Here is a 14,909-nt window from a genome sequence, read left to right as displayed (position 1 = left end):
CATTACTCTGTGCTTGGCTGTAAAGAAAATGTGTTTAGCTACAAAGACATATGCTTGTGGAATAATACAATACTTATTTGTTTCTCAAAGATTACACAGGGAAAGCTTTATTGATGTGTCCAGTGCTTTGTGACGGAGTTAGGGTAGCAGAAATGAGATGTTACATAAAAGTATGTTTTTTTTCTTCAAGTACAGTATTTATAGTGTTATCAAAAAAATTACATAAATTGCCCAGGCAGTCTGAAACATCCAGCATTCCTATAAAGAGGCCCCAGTTGAGCAGTCATTTTACAATGGCACCCGTACAATTAATCATAAGTCTCATCTTTACAATACAAACCACAAATCATTCAATATTCTAAGCAAAAATTACATGGCAGACTAAGAACTTGTTTTCTCTTCTGACTGGCACTTGTAATGGCTGCCAATGAGCCAACAGCATGTATTAGTTGTAAGTGATGTGGGCTCATTTTACAATTACAAATGGAGAACTAGATCTATCGTTGTACTCCTTTACAAAATGCTTCAACAGATAGCGTGGTGTTTGCCTTAAGATTAGCTGGCTTTTGATTTCAGAACCTTTTGTAGCTTCTTGGGTTTTACCTCATCTTCCTCTTCATTTATCTCCTCTTCCTCATACATTTTTTCCACATCTCTCAACTTGGCCTGTTTTCCCTTTTTCTTTCCCTTAGTTTCTTCATCCCTCTCTCTCTTGGCCCTCTTATCTTTTGTCTTCCCCTCTCTGCCTTTGACAAGTTTTCTCTCTGGTGTTGTGTTGCTTCTCAGGCCCTTCAGCGACCTCTCTCGAACCCTTTTCTTCACACGACCTTGTTTGGTTTCCCCTTCATCAGCTTCTTCTTCATTATCATCGTCATCAAACTCAGGTAACCACCAGAAGAGCACCTCATACAGAGACGTCTCAGGCTGCAGAAACAGTGAATGGTTATAAGCAAACACAGAAGTGCAGAACATCTTTGGAAAAGGTACTGCATGCTAACTTTTAACACTGCATGAGTATGTACTTCATACTCATAAAACAACGTACTATTTGAAAATGCTGTGGTGTTTGTGTTAATATCTTGCTCGTTATCAAACTTCAGAATCCGATTTGGGAAAATTGTCCTGGTAAAGTGGTCAATCAAATCAGAGACATGCGTAGAGCACTATCTGGTGTACCTTTCCGCCAGCTATGCATTCTGGGGTATAAATGGATGCAATTGTATAAATGGTGGAATTGTTGTGGTCCCATACACGTTTTCAGTGAATGTTGTAAGACGTCCGAGTATTTCAAGCACGATTCAACCATACTAATTAAGCCTGTTGTATGGAAGTGTGAGGTTCCATACACACACATGCAGCTAAAATCTATATAATTATCCATATTTGAATGGATTGTCCAGCTAACCGTCAGTGACGGTAGTAGCTGATCTGGAAAGTGCAGATGAAAACCAGCGCACACTGCAGGCTTTTATGAGTGCTGCTTGGCATCAAATCTCCTGTAATCCATACCATGTCGGGAATGAGGTTTCTGAGCCCAGAGAGACGGGAGAGTATTTTGTATGTCTGTACCACTACCTCCTGTGGTTGGACTTTGTGTCTCAGCGCAGAGCGCCTCACAGTCAGTGCAATGTCATACTCCTCTTCCTCCACACCCCGTCCACCTTTTATGGTTTCTATAGGACGACAGTACAATCACATCCGTCATGGAAATCACTTTAATCATTAATGACAAAGTAGTTTTTTTTATTCCCAGCACCTCAGAGGTGTGCCAGTTCTCCTATGGAAAAGAGATGATTTACTGTATACAGTATACTGTATGTAGTGGGGTGTGGGTTACACTTGTCTACTTGCCATGTAGTTTCTGAAAGCCAGTGCTGAACAGCAGGATGGTGATGGCTATGAACAGACAGCGGTTGAGGGTGACCCCTTCCCAGGGTGTCTCTATCTGGCTCAAGTTCTGGAGAGACATAGCTTTACGCAGAGACACTGAGATACACAGAGAAGAAGAGAAACAAAGACAGGGGTTATAAAAGCATAAATCAGGTGTCTTTGACTGACATGTTTTTGAAAGATCGAGAGAGAGAAAGAGAGGTGGGCTCACTGCTTCTGGCAGGGAGACTGGGTTCTCTGGGCATCATCTTGGGGACTTGCTGCATGACTGGAGGTTCCTGTTGAGAAGGCATGGTCCTCTCCTGGAGGGTCCTCCTCCTCTCCTGAGCGTACATTTCTGCAGAGAAACAGATCAGAGTTAGCCAGGGGAATACTCACCATTGGGAGCAGGCAAGGACGTGGTGTTGGTGGTGCAGAACGGGTGAGTAGAGTGTGAGAGAAATGAGATGAGGGAGAGAGAAAATATATACTCGGTTGTAACTAGAGGATAGGAGCTTTGCTAGTTAAAGCTCCCCAGTAAGGCTGTGTGAGGTGAATTCACGCTGTGGTGCTCATAGGACCAGAGATCATATTTCAATGGCGTGGTAACTATGCAGAGGAATGCTGCTACCACCAGCCTGCACCACTCACATGTTATTAGACCGCAGTGTTCTGAAATAGGGACCCTAACGGTTTTAGTATACTTGGTGTAAAGACTTCTTGACCCCAAGGATAACCTTACAAGATAAGATAATGGTATATACACTCAGTTTATTAGATACACCCATCTAGAACCAGGCCCCCCCCCCATTCCCTACACCATTACACCACCAGCCTGTGCCGTTGACACCAGGCAGGATGGGGCCATGGACTCATGTTGCTTATTACTCCAAATCCTGACTCTGCCATCAGCATGACGCAACAGGAACTGGGAATTGTCGGACCAGACAATGTTTTTCCACTTCTCAATTGTCCAGTGTTGGTGATGGCGTTCCCAGTGGAGCCGCTTCTTCTTGTTTTTAGCTGATAGGATGGGAACCTGGTGTGATCGTCTGCCGCAATAGCCTGTCCGTGACAAGGACCGAGGAGTTGTGCGTTCCGAGATACTGGAACCGGCACGCTTGGCACTGATGATCATACCCTGCTCAAAGTCGCTTAGGTCACTCGTTTTGCATATTCTAACGTTCAATAGAACAGTAACTGAATGCCTTGATGCCCGTCTGCCTGCTTTACATAGCAAGCCACGTGACTCACTGTCTGTAGCACCAAACCATTTACGTGAACGGGGGTACCTAATAAACTGAGTTTAGGTCACACAGCTGGTAAAAGAGACCAGGCTTGGTTGTGTTTCCTGGTCCAGTGGTACTTGGAATAAGGTCTATATTTACTTCAGTCTGTGATTGATTGTCTGCCACAGAGACTGAAACAGTGTCTGACTCACGCTCTTTGTTGTGGTCAGTGAGCTTTAGTTGAGTCAGTGGTCACTGTGAGTGTGTGTGTGTTCCTTCCTTCCTTCCTTACCTGGACCTGGACCTGGTCTGCGGACAGGCTTCTGTGGTGGAGGTTCTGGTCTGGCTAACTCCTCAAATTTCTCAAAACTCTTCTCCATCCCTGCCCTGAGAGAGAGAGAGAGGAAAGAGAGGGGGAGAAAGGAAGGAGAGGGTAAGAGGCGAGAAAGAGATTTATAGGATTGTCACAGTTAATTATGTTACAATTCTTTTTCCTGAGACACCTACAGTATATAGGGGGTAGAAACAAGACACAGCCTTCATATTGTCAATGCATTTGGTCAGAGCATACCTATGGATTAGTGGCTATTTTTAGATGTTTTTTTGCTTGCTGTCGATATAGACGTGTAAATGAAATGAATGATGACTGGATAATTATACACTGAGTATACCAAACATTAAGAACACCTTCCTAATATTGAGTTGCAACCCCCCCCCCCCCCCCCTTTTTCCCTCAGAACAGCTTCAATTCGTCAGGGCATGGACTCTACAAGGTGTCGAAAGCGTTCCACAGGGATGATGGCCCATGTTGATTCCAATGCTTCCCACAGTTGTGTCAAGTTGGCTGGATGTCCTTTGGGTGGTGGACCGTTCTTGATACACACAGGAAACTGTTGAGTGTGAAAAACCCAACAGCGTTGCAGTTCTTGACACAAATCGGTGCACCTGGCACCTACTAGCATACCCTGTTCAAAGGCAGTTAAATCTTTTGTCTTGCCCATTTACCCTTTGAATCCCACATATACACAATCCATGTCTCAATTGTTTCAAGGCTTAAAAATCCATCTTTAACCTGTCTCCTCCCTTTCATCTACACTGATTGAAGTGGATTTAACAAGTGACATCAGTAAGGGATCATAGCTTTCACCTGGATTCACCTGGTCAGTCTATGTCATGGAACTAACAGGTCTTCTTAATGTTTTTTATAAATTGGGTGGTTCGAGCCCTGAATGCAGATTGGCTGACAGCCGTGGTATATCAGGTATACCAGGGGTATGACAAAACATGTCTTTTTACTGCCCTAATTACATTGGTAATCAGTTTATAATAGCAATAAGGAACCTCTGGGGTTTGTGGTATATGGCCAATATACCACGGCTAAGGTCTGTGTCCAGACACTCCGCGATGCGTCGTGCCTAAGAACAGCCCTTAGCCGTGGTATATTGGCCATATACACACCCCCGCGTGCCTTATTGCATAAGTATACTCAGTGTATAATCAGTCATTACAATAAAATATACTGTGTAATTATAACCAACACATATGTAACAGACCTTAATAAAGCAACAACAACAAACAACAAAGGCGTTAGGCGTCAAGGCAACCTCTCCAGCACTTGAGTAACTTCAGGCCCAGTCTACTAACCGAAATGATTACATTCTAATCCACTGAAGCCATAGTTGAGGACATTACATTTCTGTTTGAACCTTGAACTGATCTTATAACAGTCCTAAAAATAGTGATGAGTCGACACTATAGAGAAACAGACACACAAACAGGCATGGATAGTTGCAGAGAGAGGCTACTATGATGTTCCAGCTGGGATAGCAGCTTGTCTCCCCAACCGTATGGCCTGACCCCTAACCCTTGACCTCAGACGGAGTGCGTCTTACCTGGTTCGACATGAGGGGTGCCTCAGAAAACATCAAGGACTTTTGTCACTGAGCAGTTGTCCTGGAGCGGGGCCGGGGTGGTGGCAGTGACACCCTCTGTGTGGAGGGTGACAGCCAAGCACAGCTGCAGCATGGAGAATGAAAAAACAAAAAGCATTGAGTGTCAGCCAGAGGGGTTGAACGATGCTGGGTGGACTACATGCCAGCTTCCAGATCCAGAGATAGAGGTATGGGGGAGGGAGAAAGAGGGATGGGGGGAGAGCAAGGGTTATGCTAAATCAGGAATGGCCACTCCTGATGCTGCAGAGCTGCTTTGTATACAGGTGTGTTCTAGACCAGCATGAACCCATGTTCAATTATTGTCAATTATTCAATTATTTGTCAATGAAATTACCCATGGCTGCTTAGAATTTGACTTTGATATTTTGGGTCAATATGAAACACCGACGTGTATTGTTTTTCCCATTATGCTTTATGGGCGACAACTGTACTGTTCATTGTTTCAATACCATATGAGGATGTACTTTACAGAATTGACCACCAGGGTGCGGTATAAGGCAAAAAGTAGAGGCCAAACCAGGTCATGGCTGGGGCTGGGACATGTGGTTGAAGTATTCTGTGCGTTTCATTCATCGGTGTTACCTAAGAGAGAGAATAGGGTCCTTTCAACAGACATTTCAATATGATTACGTATACTATTGTGTGTCCTTTTGTGGTAGCAGATAGAATACCAACTCAAGAGAAATGGGAAAATGCAGAATAATGAAGAAGAATGGGTTAGGGTTGGAGACAGTGTTGGAGGGGCTGGGTGTGCAGGGAGCAAATAGCTGGGAAGCAGGATTAGCTAGTGGGGAGGAAAGATGAGTCATCATGTCATTGTTAGTGCCAGGGTTAGCCTTCCTGGTACTGCACGCGATCCGGACGGTGCCCGTCAGTGGTCACCCGCTATCGACCTCGCCCATGGATACAGGATCTGTGGCACAAATGACACCATATTCCCCAGAAAGGGTACTACTTTAACATCGACCTTTAACATCCTATTCCTCATACAGTGCACTACTACTGTTGACTATTGATCAGAGTCTGCATAGTAGTGCAGTACAATGGGAGTCACTGTCAGAGCTGGCTATTTGACCCCCTGGGAAGGATATTTTACAGTAAGACTGGTTAAATAACCCTGCGATTCTAGGCGCTATCCGTATATGTATAGTATACATTACCTACCATATATGTATAAAATACATTATCTACCATATACAGTTGAAGTCGGAAGTTCACATACACCTTAGCCAAATACATTTCAACTCAGTTTTTTTAATCTAAGTAAAAATTCCCTGTCTTAGGTCAGTTAGAATCACCATGTTATTTTAAGAATGTGAAATGTCAGAATCATAGTAGAGAGAATAATTTATTTCAGTTCTTATTTCTTTCATCACATTCCAAGTGGGTCAGAAGTTTACATACACTCAATTAGTATTTGGTAGCACTGCCTTTAAATTGTTTAACTTGTTTAGCCTTCCACAAGCTTCCCACAATAAGTTGGGTGAATTTTGGCCCATTCCTCTTGACAGAGATGGTGTAACGGAGTCAGGTTTGTAGGCCTCCTTGCTCGCACACGCTTTTTCAGTTCTGCCCACAAATTTTCTATGGGATTGAGGTCAGGGCTTTGTGGTGGCCACTCCAATACTTTGACTTTGTTGTCCTTAAGCTATTTTGCCACAACTTTGGAAGTATGCTTGGGGTCATTGTCCATTTGGAAGACCCATTTGCGACCAAGCTTTAACTTCCTGACTGATGTCTTGAGATGTTGCTTCAATATATCCACATAATTTTCCTGCCTTATGATGCCATCTATTTTGTGAAGTGCACCAGTCCCTCCTGCAGCAAAGCACCCCCACAACTTGATGCTGCCACCCCCGTGCTTCATGGTTGGGATGGTGTTCTTCGGCTTGCAAGCCTCCCCCTTCCTCCTCCAAACATAAGGATGGTCATTATGGCCAAACAATTCTATTTTTGTTTTATCAGACCAGAGGACATTTCTCCAAAAAGTACGATCTTTGTCCCCATGTGCAGTTGTAAACCGTAGTCTGGCTTTTTTATGGCCGTTTTGGAGCAGTGACTTCTTCCTTGCTGAGCGGTCTTTCGGGTTATGTCGATATATGACTCGTTTTACTGTGAATATGGATACTTTTGTGCATATTTCCTCCAGCATCTTCACAACGTCCTTTGTTGTTGTTCTGGGATTGATTTTCACTTTTCACACCAAAGTACATTCATCTCTAGGAGACAGAACGCATCTCCTTCCTGAGCAGTATGACGGCTGTGTGGTCCCATGGTGTTTATACTTACGTACTATTCTTTGTACAGATGAACTTGGTACCTTCTGGCGTTTGGGAATTGCTCCCAAGGATGAACCAGACTTGTGGAGGTCCACAATTTTTTTCTAAGGTCTTGGCTGATTTCTTTTGATTTTCCCATGATGTCAAGCAAAGAGGCACTGAGTTTGGCCTTGAAAATACAGAAAAACGAAATAGAGAAAAGAGCTTTCAGAATACAGAAAAATGACTCCAACCTAAGTTTGTTTCACTTGTGTTTTGTGGGTGGTTATTTTCTGTATAGCCTGGGAGCCTTATGGAACTGTTTTTTGTCGTTTGTTTATTTTGTTTAAGTGTTTCTTTAAATAAATTAAGAAGATGAGCACTTTACCCGCTGCGCCTTGGTCCAATTGTTACGACGCCCTTGACATTCTCTCAACTATTATTCTGACATTTCACATTCTTAAAATAAAGTGGTGATCCTAAATAACCTAAGACAGGGAATTTTTACTAGGATTAAATGTCAGGAATTGTGAAAAACTGAGTTAAATTTATTTGGCTAAGGTGTTTGTAAACTTCCGGTTTCAACTGTATAGTATACATTATCTACCATATATGTATAGTATACATTATCTACCAATTATGTATAGTATACATTATCTACCATACATGTATAGTATACATTACCTACCATATATGTATGGTATACATTATCTACCGTATATGTACAGTATACATAATCTACCGTATATGTAATAGTATACATTATCTACCATATATGTAATAGTATACAATATCTACCGTATATGTATAGTATACATTTTGTTCCATATATGTATAGTATACATTATCTACTGTATATGTATAATATACATTGTCTACCATATAGGTGTGGTATATATTATCTGCTATACATGTACAGTATACATGTACATGACCTACGGTATATGTATAGTATACATCATCTACCATATATGTATAGTATACATTATCTACTGTTTATGTATTGTATACATTATCTACCATATATGTATAATATACATTATCTACCATATTTCTATAGTATGTATTATCTACAATATTTTTGGTATACATTATCTACCATATATGTATGGTATACATTATCTACTGTATATGTATAGTATACATTGTCTACCATATACAGTGCATTCAGAAATTATACAGACCCTTTTCTGCATTTTGCTACATTACTGCCATATTCTAAAATGGATTAAATAAAAACATTTCCGCATCAGTCTACACACAATATCCCATAATAACAAGGACAAAAACAGGTTTTTAGAAATGTTTGCATAAAACAGAAATACCTTATTTACATATTTTTTCAGACCCTTTGCTATGAGACTCAAAATTGAGCTCAGGTGCATCCTGATTCCATTGATCATCCTTGAGATGTTTCTACAAGTTGATTGGAGTCCAACTGTGGTAAATTAAATTACTTGGACATGATTTGGAAAGGCACACAACTGTCTATATAAAGGTTTTTCAGTGGCAGGGACTGGGAGACTAGTCAGGATCAAGGGAATGATGAACGGAGAAAAGTACAGAGAGATCCTTGATGAAAACCTGCTCCAGAGCACTCAGGACCTCAGACTGGGGCGAAGGTTCACTTTGCAACAGGACAATGACCCTAAGCACACAGCCAAGACAACACAGGAGTGACTTCAGGACAACTCTCTGATTGTCCTTGAGTGGCCCAGCCAGAGCCCGGACTTGAACCCGATCTAACATATCTGGAGAGACCTGAAAATAGCTATGCAGCAACGCTCATCATCCAACCTGACAGAGCTTGATATGATCTGCATAAAATAATGGGAGAAACTCCGCAAATACAGGTGTACCAAGCTTATAGGCCCTAATCGCTGCCAAAGGTGCTTCAAAAAAGTACTGAGTAAAGGGTCTGAATACTTATGTAAATGTGATATTTCAGTTTTGTATTTTTTATACATTTGCACAACATTTTTAAAACCTGTTTTTGCTTAGTCATTATGGGGTATTTTGTGTACATTGATGAGGAATTATGATTATTTTATTCATTTTAGAATAAGGCTGTAACGTAATAAAATGTGGAAAAAGTCAAGGGGTCTGAATACTTTCCGAATGCACTGTATGTATAGTATACATTGTCTACTGTATATGCTGCAGGACATGTCAGTCGCATTTCTGGACATGTTTGCATTGGAAGTTATTGTTGCTCATAAATGGGAAGTCTTAAGTCTTAACTGACTTAATTAACCAAGTGAAAATGTTTTGCTGAGTTGATTTGTCATCGTTGATTAGTGCTCAGGACATGACCTCGTAAGAATTGGCGAGCCGAAGGCGTTATCTGTTTGATCGTCAAGACTGTGCCTTTTCCGCCCCATTTCCAAACAAAATGATCTCACGCCTCATCTGATTAAAATAACCAGAGGATTCACAGTGACTTTCTCTCGTCCTCTTGTCATTGCTGTTGGTACAATAGGGAGAAGTCAAACTCGGCCAAGTTTGTCCCAAAGTTTTGGGGATTGTTTCAAGGTCTACGGAAGCCCCGAATACAGTGCGGGGTAAAGTGGGCTAACAAAGCCTCCGGACTCCCTATGCCCCACATTATCTCACAAGGGAGGCCTATGGCTGGCTGTGGCGCTTTTGAATCTGCCCCTTTTGTCCTTATGTAATGAGGAAATAGTTCAGAGGGCAGAGAGACTGTGTGTCTGTCCACCACCGTGTGGGACACTCTCTATGCCCTGCCTCACAACGCGACATTATGAAGCGTAAAATCATATTAGCTCTTATTTCCTGGCTGCCAGTTAGAGGGTATGATGACCTCACAGAGTAAGTAAGCGTGACTGTTAACTCTATTGTCGAATAGTCAGCGACAGTCTGCCGATGATGAACGTGGCCCCAGATTGCAATGATAATGGCTGCTACAACAATTTGCAGTGCGGCAGTGCATAAGGGCCAGATGTGCTCCGTTTACAATTTTTACCAGTGCTGTACAAAGTTTGTACATGTGATTTTCAAGAGGGAATAAAACAGAAAATAGCGAGAAAAATGAAGCCTTTTCCCAAAAAAGAAGTATGAATAAATTGTTTATTTTGGTATTTTATTCTCATGCAGTCTCAGTCTCAGTAACAGGCAAGGATTTCAGGGGTGCTTTGCTGTAGGAGGGACTGGTGCACTTCACAAAATAGATGGCATCATGAGGCAGGAAAATTATGTGGATATATTGAAGCAACATCTCAAGACATCAGTCAGGAAGTTAAAGATTGGTCGCAAATGGGTCTTCCAAATGGACAATGGCCCCAAGCATACTTCCAAAGTTGTGGCAAAATGGCTTAAGGACAACAAAGTCAAGGTGTTGGAGTGGCCATCACAAATCCCTGACCTCAATCCCATAGAAAATTTGTGGGCAGAACTGAAAAAGCGTGTGCGAGCAAGGAGGTCTACAAACCTGACTCCGTTACACCATCTCTGTCAGGAGGAATGGGCCAAAATTCACCCAACTTATTGTGGGAAGCTTGTGGAAGGCTACCCGAAGCGTTTGACCCAAGTTAAACAATTTGAAGGCAATGCTACCAAATACTAATTGAGTGTATGTAAACTTCTGACCCACTGAGAATGTGATGAAGGAATAAAAGCTGAAATAAATCAGTCTCTTGTCAGGCGGTGGGTGTAGCTGGTGCATGAAGTCAGGCGCAGGAGAGCAGAGATGAGTGAACAACGCACTTTACTTAAGAAATATCACAAGTAACAAAACCAATGTGCGAACAATAACGGTTGCCACAAAGCACGGGTGAAAACAGCACCCGGAAAAGAACAGCCGGAAATGTACCGACCTGAACAATAAACAATCACACACAAAGACATGGGGGAAACAGAGGATTTAAAACATGACCAGTTATTGGGAAATGAAAACCAGGTGTGTGGGAAACAAAGACAAAACCAATGGAAAATGAAAAGTGGATCGGCGATGGCTAGAAGCCTGGTGACGTCGACCGCCGAGCCCCGCCCGAACAAGGAGAGGAACCGACTTCGGCGGAAGTCATGACATCTCTACTATTATTCTGACATTTCACTTTCTTAAAATAAAGTGGTGATCCTAACTGACCTAAAACAGGGAATTTTTACTAGGATTAAATGTCAGGAATTGTGAAAAACTGAGTTTAAATGTATTTGGCTAAGGTGTATGTAAACCTCTGACTTCTACTGTACATACTTCTAAAACTTTTTAGGAAAAGGAGGAAGTCAGAAGCAGCATTAACTGGAACTGCGTTATAGGCAGACGAAAGGACGAGGATGATGAAGGGAGGAAAAAACAGAGGAGAGATACAGTCGTCATGAAACCTGACGAGCAGGCAGGCAAATCCATTAACAAAAGAGGAGAATGAATCATTGCTTCCGGATACTGGATTTGCCCAGCACCACTGTCGGTGTGTTTTATTGGGAGGGAGAGTGAGGGTAAAGCCATTCCATGCAAATCTCTTTAGAATGCTGTGTGTTTCAGTGGTGAAAAATCAAGAATCTGCCTCCAGCAGAGTGGGATAAACTGTTCTAATGTAGAACAGGCGGGCATTGAGGATTCCACATACGGAGTAACAGAACACTCAGAGTGGGGTAGTGTTCCAGAATTAGAACGTTCAAATGTTAGAATATTGAGGAGAATGTGACTAGAATGTTCAGACCTAGGGGAAAGGAGTGAAAGGAAGTTCAGTAGTTTTTGTGGGAGTTCGTCAGAATTGGTTGATCGAACAAAACGAAAGTGAAGAAGTAATGTATATACAAACAACTTACCACCTTGGCTCTGAAATGAAACTACTACAGACCTGTAAGGATGGTTATAGATAAGCATTATCCTGAATAATAGATATTGAGACTTGACTATCATCTGATTGATATTATTCAGCAGTAGTGTCCAGCTAGGGCCACAACAGTGTGCTCCTTATCCCAGTAGTAGTGGCACTGGTCCATTTGATCACAGCGACTTTGACAGACTGCTCCTCTCCAGGCCTGGCAATGAGTCTGGCATCTGCCGTCTGACTCTCACTCCCTCGTTTGCAATTCAGATGAGTTGACATTAAAATACTGCATAGATTAAAGTGAGTTGAGAGGCTGACTGAGAGAATGAGCGACGCTGGAGTGGAAGAGGCAGACTGTTGATGTTGATTAAGATCTATTGCAAAGGGAACCCCAGAACATGTTGGGGTAGATAGAATGTACAGCAACTCTAACTTCAGGCCTTTTCGATATAGGTGGGAACCACAGCATTTCTGTTCCCTTTGATCAAGATTTCATTCCATGACAGGTGAATCCAGGTGAAAGCTATGATCCCTTATTGATGTCACTTGTTAAATTCACTTCAATCAGTGTAGATGAAGGGGTGAAGACAGGTAAAGAATCATTTTTAATCCTTGGGACAGTTGAGACATGGATTGTGTATGTGTGCCATTCAGAGGGTGAATGGGCAAGAAAAAATATTTAAGTGCCTTTGAACAGGGTATGGTAGTAGGTGCCAGGCGCACCAGTTTGTGTCAAGAACTGTAACGCTGCTGGGTTTTTCATGCTCAACAGTTTCCCGTGTGCATCAAGAATGGTCCACCACCCAAAGGACATTCAGCCAACTTGACACAACTGTGGGAAGCATTGGAGTCAACATGGGCCAGCATCCCTGTGGAATACTTTCCACACCTTGTAGAGACCAGGCCCGATGAATTGAGGCTGTTCTGAGGGCAAAAGGGGAGTGGGGTTGAACTCAATATTAGGAACGTATTCTTAATGTTTGGTGTACTCAGTGTGTATGTTACATTGCCAAATCAAGTAAAATAGATAATAAACTAGTGAAAAAAACAATCAGAAATGAACTTATTCTTGATTCCAAGATGGCGTAGCAGTCAGACATCTGTTTGTCTTGTCCCGTCCCGTCCGATGTATATATCGTTTTCTTCATATATAGTTTGTATATATTTTTTGTATTTTTACTCTCAATTTTCATCTACGGACTGAATATACTCTCCTGCAACCTGCCTCACCCGATGTGGTACGGATCTGCTATTTTTTACACTTTAGAACCGGAACCCCTATCAGAAGCTAGCCAGCTAACTAGCTACTAGCTAGTAGTCAGTTAGCCACTGCTAGCGGTCATCACCGTTAACTCGGACATCAGCCAGCCTCAGCCCGGTCAATTCCTGCCAGTCTGCACAGCGTGATATCAACCCAGAGCATATCGGACTGCTTTTTCTCTACCACATCTCCGGATTCCTACCGCAAGCTCTGAACCTTTACACCGGATATTCACAGCTAGCTAGCTGCTATCTGAGTGGCTACTCCTGGCAAATGTTTCTGCCCCGAAACAAGCACCAGTTAGTCTGGAGCTAGACTGGAGCTAGCCTGGAGCTAGGCCCATCTGCCGGCTAGCCGAAGAGGTCCATCAGCCAATTCTTGGACCACAATACCTATTTTGCCAATTGGCCTGGACCCTTTTACTGCCGACACGGAGCCCCGCCGATCCATCACGACTGGTCTGCCGACGTAACCGTCCGAGGGGGTTTCAACAGCCTCTTCCGTTGCGACGTCCCCCGGAGGCCCACCTGCTAGCCTGCTAGCGCCGGCCCGCTAGCTGTCTGAATCGTCGTGTCTCCTGCTCGCCTAGCTACTCACTGGACCCTATGATCACTCGGCTACACATGCCTCTCCCTAATGTCAATATGCCTGTCTATTGCTGTTTTGGTTAGTGATTATTGTCTTATTTCACTGTAAAGCCTCCAGCCCTGCTCAATAGGTCTTAGCGAGCCCTTTTGTTCCACCCCACACACATGCGGTGACCTCACCTGGCTTAAATGGTGACTCTAGAGACAAAACCTCTCTCATCGTCACTCAATGCCTAGGTTTACCTCCACTGTATTCACAACCTACCATACCCTTGTCTGTACATAATGCCTCGAATCTATTCTTCCACACCCAGAAATCTACTCCTTTTACTCTTTGTTCCGAACGCACTAGACGACCAGTTCTTATAGCCTTTAGCCGTACCCTTATCCTACTCCTCCTATGTTCCTCTGGTGATGTAGAGGTTAACCCAGGCACTGCAGCCCCTAGCTCCACTCCCATTCCCCAGGCGCTCTCATTTGTTGACTTCTGTAACCGTAAAAGCCTTGGTTTCATGCATGTTAACATTAGAAGCCTCCTCCCTAAGTTTGTTTTATTCACTGCTTTAGCACACTCTGCCAACTCGGATGTCCTAGCCGTGTCTGAATCCTGGCTTAGGAAGACCAGCAAAAATTCTGATAGACAAGATAGAATGGCCAAAGGGGGTGGTGTTGCAATCTACTGCAGAGATAGCCTGCAGAGTTCTGTCCTACTATCCAAGTCTGTACCCAAACAATTTGAACTTCTACTTTTAAAAATCCACCTCTCTAAAAACAAGTCTCTCACCGTTGCCACATGCTATAGACCACCCTCTGCCCCCAGCTGTGCTCTGGACACCATATGTGAACTGATTGCCCCCCATCTATCTTCAGAGCTCGTGCTGCTAGGTGACCTAAACTGGGACATGCTTAACACCCCAGCCATCCTACAATCTAAGCTTGATGCCCTCAATCTCACACAAA

At 43.0% G+C, this 14,909-nt stretch overlaps 1 protein-coding gene across 2 annotated transcripts; it reads right to left on the bottom strand.

Annotated features, from left to right (window-relative positions):
* Positions 1-91: 91 nt before the first annotated feature.
* On the bottom strand, positions 92-5,189 carry LOC115157412 (uncharacterized). 2 transcript variants are annotated; one of them, XM_029705636.1, is made up of 6 exons: positions 4,991-5,189; positions 3,391-3,485; positions 2,102-2,227; positions 1,852-1,986; positions 1,510-1,673; positions 92-924 (listed from the first exon to the last, which is right to left on the bottom strand). In XM_029705636.1, the coding sequence occupies exons 2-6, from the start codon at positions 3,476-3,478 to the stop codon at positions 556-558; spliced, it is 882 nt and encodes a 293-aa protein (XP_029561496.1). In that variant the 5' UTR covers positions 3,479-3,485; positions 4,991-5,189; the 3' UTR covers positions 92-555. The 2 variants fall into 2 exon arrangements, with proteins under 2 accessions (XP_029561496.1, XP_029561497.1); XM_029705637.1 differs by having other exon boundaries at positions 1,576-1,673; positions 4,991-5,186.
* Between the last annotated feature and the right edge of the window lie 9,720 nt (positions 5,190-14,909).

The sequence above is a fragment of the Salmo trutta genome, chromosome 21 (genome assembly GCF_901001165.1).
Source record: "Salmo trutta chromosome 21, fSalTru1.1, whole genome shotgun sequence".
NCBI classification, from domain to species: domain Eukaryota; kingdom Metazoa; phylum Chordata; class Actinopteri; order Salmoniformes; family Salmonidae; genus Salmo; species Salmo trutta.
Note: the sequence above shows the minus strand (reverse complement) of the source record. Positions and strands in the feature narration are given on the sequence as shown.